This window comes from Apodemus sylvaticus, chromosome 15, assembly GCF_947179515.1.
Source record: "Apodemus sylvaticus chromosome 15, mApoSyl1.1, whole genome shotgun sequence".
In the NCBI taxonomy this organism is placed as follows: domain Eukaryota; kingdom Metazoa; phylum Chordata; class Mammalia; order Rodentia; family Muridae; genus Apodemus; species Apodemus sylvaticus.
This window is the reverse complement of record NC_067486.1, coordinates 82,561,182-82,567,181: the sequence shown is the minus strand read 5'-3', so window position 1 is coordinate 82,567,181 and position 6,000 is coordinate 82,561,182. Positions and strand designations below refer to the sequence as shown.

At 56.1% G+C, this 6,000-nt stretch overlaps 1 protein-coding gene across 1 annotated transcript; it reads left to right on the top strand.

Moving 5' to 3' along the window:
• Nucleotides 1-2,794: 2,794 nt before the first annotated feature.
• Nucleotides 2,795-4,941, top strand: Cldn5 (claudin 5). The gene has a single exon (XM_052158854.1). It carries the CDS (start codon nt 3,656-3,658, stop codon nt 4,310-4,312), a length of 657 nt encoding a protein of 218 aa, XP_052014814.1. The 5' UTR covers nt 2,795-3,655; the 3' UTR covers nt 4,313-4,941.
• Nucleotides 4,942-6,000: the final 1,059 nt, after the last annotated feature.

The window sequence follows — 6,000 nt, the reverse complement described above, 5'->3', positions numbered from 1 at the left end:
AAGTCCTAGACAGCCAGGGATACATACTGAGACACTGTATTTTGGAGCGGTCAGGCTGGACCGCCTGGAGACTGCATCTGGTGTGGGCCTAGAAGGGATGGTGGGGCTACAGGATCCCACCCTCTCAAAACTCTCCTGCTCACTGAAGCACAGTGACCGCTGATGTCGATGGCACCTGTCTGGGTCTGAGGTGCAGTGACTGTGAAGGCCACCTAAGCCAGCGAGTGACTTCAAGCCCCTCTCCCTCTCCCAGGACTAGTATCAGAGGTCTCTGGGTTGCAATTAGCCTCTCTTGCAAGGTTGCAATCCTGAGGCAGGGGCTGCACTGGGAAGGGGAAAATGAAGCACAGAGAAGCCAAGTCCTTCATTCAATAGGAAGGGAGAGTCTAACTGCAGACCTGCTTGGGGCCACAGAAGACACCCATGCCACGTGAGGGTAGACTGCAGGGCCCATGCCTTCCTACGGAGATCACCCTGGGTTCCCAGCCAAAGGCCAGTGACAGGAGAAGAGGTCTCAGGATGCTTCCTTTGGGCCAGCGAGAGCCTAGGCTTTTGTCTTCCATCAAGAAATGGCTCTGAGCAAGAATAATGTGGTCCTGCAAATATCTGCTGAACTTGGGGAAGACATCCTGGACTAGAATCTGAAGGATAGAAGGAAGGCTGTTTTTTTGTTTCCTTCCCTCACTCCCTTTGAAATAAAGGTTGTTTGCTAAGAGCTTCCCAAATGCAAGCCCCAGAAACCTGGAGCCTAAATTTAGATTGCCATGGAAGGTCAACGGATCCCCTCGGGGCAGGGTTAGCCAGCAGCTGCTAGAGATAAACTTTGCTTTTCTGCAGACTCAGGCCTTTCTGTCACACAATTAATAGGATCCTGTGCCATTTCCCCAGGGAAAGCAGAACAATAGCAGGACAGGAGCAGGTGGCCTGCCTGGCAAGCCCCCTACCCTCCCAGACGCCCTGGCCCTGGCCCTGGCCATTTGCTGTACTCTGGCCATTCTGACCTCTTTCTGCTTCCGGGTCAGATCCACTGGGAGCCTCATCGCACCTCTAGGGTGATTTACTTAGTTTTATTTTGTGTCGTTGGTGATGGACCTTGCTAAGCAAGTGCTCCACCCAGAGCTACCTTGCCTAACCCAAATGCCCTGTACACCAGCATCTTGTACTCAGGTTTCCAACTGCTCCTTGGGATCTTCTTCTTGGACTCCTGTTCTGATGCCACCTTTTTTTAGAGAGCCCTCTGCTGCTTGCCTGGTGCTTCGTTGGTGGTTTGTTAATTAAGCGGCCTGTGCTGTGTACTTTGGTGGAGATAGTGTCCAGTGCACAAAAAAAAATCCCCAAGGAAGGAAAACCCTTTCTTGGGTCTGGGATGGTCACTTGGACCACCTTTCAGTTTTGGGGAGGAAGCAATGCTAGCTCTGACTTTCCTTTTCTGGAGTGGTTCCGGTCCCGCTGCATGCTGGGAAATATGGCATCTATAGCTCCACTGGCAATTGTGAAGCTGTTACCAAAGGTATGTGAACTTGCTTGGACCACTCTGGGTGCCAGGAGAGGAGGGCAGGCAGAAGGAAGGGGAGCATGTCCTGCTGTTTGTAGCCCCAACGAGTTGGAAGCAACAAGCTGCTTCCCAGAAGTGTATCCCAGAAGATCTCTGTATTCTCAGAACGCTAGTAGGAAAGCCAGCAGGCAAAAGCTATCCTGGGTTGGACCTCCTGGGGCCTGTGTGTAGAGAGATATTCTCAGACGTGTGCATCGGTGCATCCTTGCACAAGAGCAAGACAGAGAAACCAGGAAGAGCAGCAAGGTTAGTTCAAGGCCCAGGGAAGATGGATCTGGGTGAAGTGTGAAGTGTGTAAATATGCTTCTGGTCTCACAAGTCAATCTCACCGCCAGCTTAGTCTAGGCTGCTCCTAGGGTCCAGTTCTTTATCAGCGGGCAACGAGGAGCACAGAGGACTACAGGCGCGGGCCTGCAGGAGGAGCCTTGTTGGGTGACCTGAAGAGGCTTCGGTAGTCCTCCAGGGCGATGCTGTGGAGCTTAGAGGGAGGGGGAAGGGGCTGGCCTCACAAATTCCTCTGGACTGGAGCAGGGGGAGCAGGACTTGAGAGGAGAGAAGGGTCTGCAGAGAAGCAGGGGTCTCTATAAGATAGAAGGCAGCGGACAGTATGATGGCTGGAGAGAGGTACCAGGGACAGTTGGTTGAGGACAAGAAAGGGTGTGTATGTGAGGCTCTCCCTCCACCTTCTAAGAACAGTTTCTTCTAGGGTGCAGCAGACAATGACCTGGCTCCGCTGACCTGTAGCTAGAGCCATCTCCGGAAGGAAGCAGGGGCCCATAAAGGGAGAGATTTACCAAAATCTCCACATCTGTGGCTGGCCTCACCAATGTCATCCTTTTCTCTATAGAGGCCCTGAGTTCTTTTGAGCAGAGGAAACCAACAAAACAAAACCCCAATAGAAAAACAACAAGACCGAGGACGACAAAGCCCAGCTGGAGTCAAAGGGAGCAGGGAGGAGAGGCCGCCGGCGCCCTAGTTTGGTTGTGGGCTGCGGGGCCTGGTGCCCCCACCTGAGCCTCAGGGACCCAGAGCGCCTAACACAGCGGACCTTTCAAGAAATGGCTGGGCCATTGTGCAGAAGAATGCCCGGAAATCCCGCGGCTCCCTCCTCCACCGAGGATGGGGGCTCTTCCTCCTGGCCAGGAAACTCCAAGTTGGCTTCCGGAGGGTGGCCTGGGGGCTGGGGTGGCCAAGTACCACAACTATTTGTAGGATGGCAAGGCACAGCCTCTCTATGTCCCTTTGTGTCTCTGTTGTCCCAGGATTCTAGTATGCTGTGCTGGGATCGCAGCCTATGTGCTGGAGAAGACTGGGGACTTTGCAGCCGGGCCTCAGAGAACCCTCAGGAATCGAGCAGCACCCCAGAGGAGAGAGCACAGGCCCTTGCACTGCCCACTTTGTACCAGATCAGCGGTTCCAGGGAAGGAGTGAGAATTGTAGGCGGTGGTTGGGCAGGATCATGAATGAGGTTATAATTAAGGACATGCCCAACACAGTCTTGCCTAGCATCTCCGCTTGGTGTGCCAAGGGACAAAGAGGTTTGTTTCACCTGTGCACAGGGGCTCAGAGAACCTCCGCGCCAAGCGTCTGCAGAGAGGAGTTGGAATGATTCGGGATGTAGTGGGTGGAACTGGTGCATGTAGGCAGTGGTCATGCTGCTAACAGTGGAGACTGGGGCACACAGATCTCCTGTGAACCCGCCAAGATCAACCCCAACTACGACAGAAACTGGTAGGGGCTCAGACTGCGGCTCTGCGGGGTGTGGCTCAGGTTAGCAAGACCAGTCCTGCTTGCCAGTGGTTTCAGTAACTGTAGCTGTCAAGGGGTCCGCGATTGGCTGTGGGCCGAAAGTCTGCTCATGGATTGGCTGATTTAGTTTGGGGGCTGTGCCCTGGGGGCAGAGTCCACTCCCGGGACTTCAAATAAGACACCCCCAACTGGCTAGTGTAGAACCGAGTTGGTGTAGTTAAAACCTCTCTTCTGCTCCACGACTGAGGCTCCGGAGCAGAGGCACCAAAATCAGCTCTGCGCTCACTGCCCAAGCTGCGCAGAGAGCACCCGGAGGCCCCAGGGGCCGTCGGGTGAGCATTTTCTTTAGCCATGGGGTCTGCAGCGTTGGAAATTCTGGGTCTGGTGCTGTGTCTGGTAGGCTGGGTGGGCTTGATCCTGGCGTGTGGGCTGCCCATGTGGCAGGTGACTGCCTTCCTGGACCACAACATCGTGACGGCGCAGACGACTTGGAAAGGGCTGTGGATGTCGTGCGTGGTGCAGAGCACCGGGCACATGCAGTGCAAGGTGTATGAGTCTGTGCTAGCGCTGAGTGCGGAGGTGCAGGCTGCTCGGGCACTCACCGTGGGCGCTGTGCTGCTGGCGCTGGTGGCACTCTTTGTTACCTTGACCGGCGCTCAGTGCACCACCTGCGTGGCCCCGGGCCCAGTTAAGGCACGGGTGGCACTCACGGGAGGAGCGCTTTACGCGCTGTGCGGGCTGCTGGCACTCGTGCCGCTCTGCTGGTTCGCCAACATCGTGGTCCGCGAGTTCTATGATCCGGCGGTGCCAGTGTCACAGAAGTACGAGCTGGGCGCGGCGCTGTACATCGGCTGGGCGGCCTCCGCACTGCTCATGTGCGGCGGCGGCCTCGTGTGCTGCGGCGCCTGGGTCTGGTCCGGGCGCCCAGAGTTCAGCTTCCCCGTCAAGTACTCGGCGCCTCGGCGGCCCACGGCCAATGGCGATTACGACAAGAAGAACTACGTCTAAGGGCGGGAGGCATGGCGGGGCTCTTCCCGCAGCTAAGCCCGCGATGGGAAAGACCGATGCGGGAAGCCGCACGTGGATGACGACCACCGCTGGTTTGCGCAGCGCAGACTCCGAGGCAAGTCAGGCTGGGTTTGGGCCAGGCTTGCCCGCTCTCACAGAGGGTCGGTTGACCGGCACTAGCCAGGTCCTGCTCAGAACAGACTACAGGCACTTGTGAGGACTTGACCGACCTTTTCTATGTGCAGTTGGCCACGACGTGGGTGGAACTCTCAGATTTCATCGGTGAAGTAGGCACCAAACAGCTGCTAACAGTTCCTACTGAGATCCTGGGGAACACTGGACGCTGCCTGCCTTCATGTCCAGTGGCACCTGCTGACCTGAAAGGGCCGCTGGAGAGACCCGGGGGCTGCCGGAGGGACGCATTTAAAAGGGCCTTTTCCTTGTTAGTGGAGAGGAACCTACTGAACCAAAGGACTTGGCCTGGACCTGATCTTACTCCAGCATTCCCCCAAGGTGGGGGGCCTGTAGGTACCAGAGCCTTAGAGGGGTTTCCTTCCTCCTTGAAGCTTGGGGTTTGGGGGGGTGGGCCGGGCAAGAATTTGCTTAGTAAATGGTTTGAACACTTTCAACTGTGTCCTGTCCTCTGTCCAGCCTCTCCTCCTGCCCAGCACCCTATTCACCTAACCATCTACCAACCCCTCCTCAAAGGCTCCCTGCAGGGACTTCTTGAATTTTCAACTGGGAGATGCAGTTACACTTGCAGGAAGCCAAGAATGTGGGCAGAAGACCCCTGGCTGGAGTCAGGCTGGGATACAGGAGGGGAGGTGGACCCTAGGAGAGGCTCCAGCTGGAATCTCACATCGTGGGAAAGGGGACTTGGGTGGCAGGAAGTGCCGAGGGTGGGCGGCTAGGTAGCTGGCTTTTCCCGTTAGACTCCCAACACTTTTCCTCCCAGTGCTTGCTCAGCTCCCAGTATCATTTGGCCACTGACAGGTGCACACAGCCAGACCGGCACTTCCCTCGTGTGGGAGCCACACTGCGTGAAGGATGTGTTCAGTCTTTGCTGACTGCACACACAGTTGCTACGAGAGGTCCTCCCCCTGGGTAGCTGGGCTGGTTCCTGCCCTTTGTCCTAGCTCCTCTGGCTAGTGTGGCTCTAACAGGGTCTAGGGTCTGTGTCCATCCTGCTGACAATGCACCTATGTTGACGACTACGGAGAATCTTGGGTGTTATTATCCTAGGGGAAAAGAGGGTCCAGGACTTGGGAAAAGAACCCAGGATGGCAAAGCAAAGCAAGCCAACAATCAAAGAAAGCAGCTTGTTTCTATTTGGGCTAAAAGGCCAGAGACAGGAATGCGGTGGGTGGGGGAAGGGGATGTAACGGGGCATACAAAGCCCAGTCAGCAAGCAGGAAGGCTGGCATCTGCCACCGACCCTGACCTCAACAAGTCGGTTGGGCCACATCCAGTACCCAGTCTTTCAGGCCTGGCTGGGTGCCTCAGGGTGGGGAAGGGGTTAAAACCTAAGGATGTGAGCTTAGAGAGACTCGGGAGATTCTGGAATTGGGGACAGAGAAGGCAAGGGTCGAACTTTCAGGAAAGCTGAGACAGCCTCGGTGGAAGACCTCACTGAATCAAGATGAACCTAGTCCGGCAGGCCCGTGTGCAGGAGCAAGGGCAGCCCCAAG

What these genes read in the sequence shown, in the direction of transcription:
- Cldn5 (XM_052158854.1), top strand. Translation starts at nt 3,656, where the DNA reads ATGGGGTCTGCAGCGTTGGAAATTCTGGGTCTGGTGCTGTGTCTGGTA.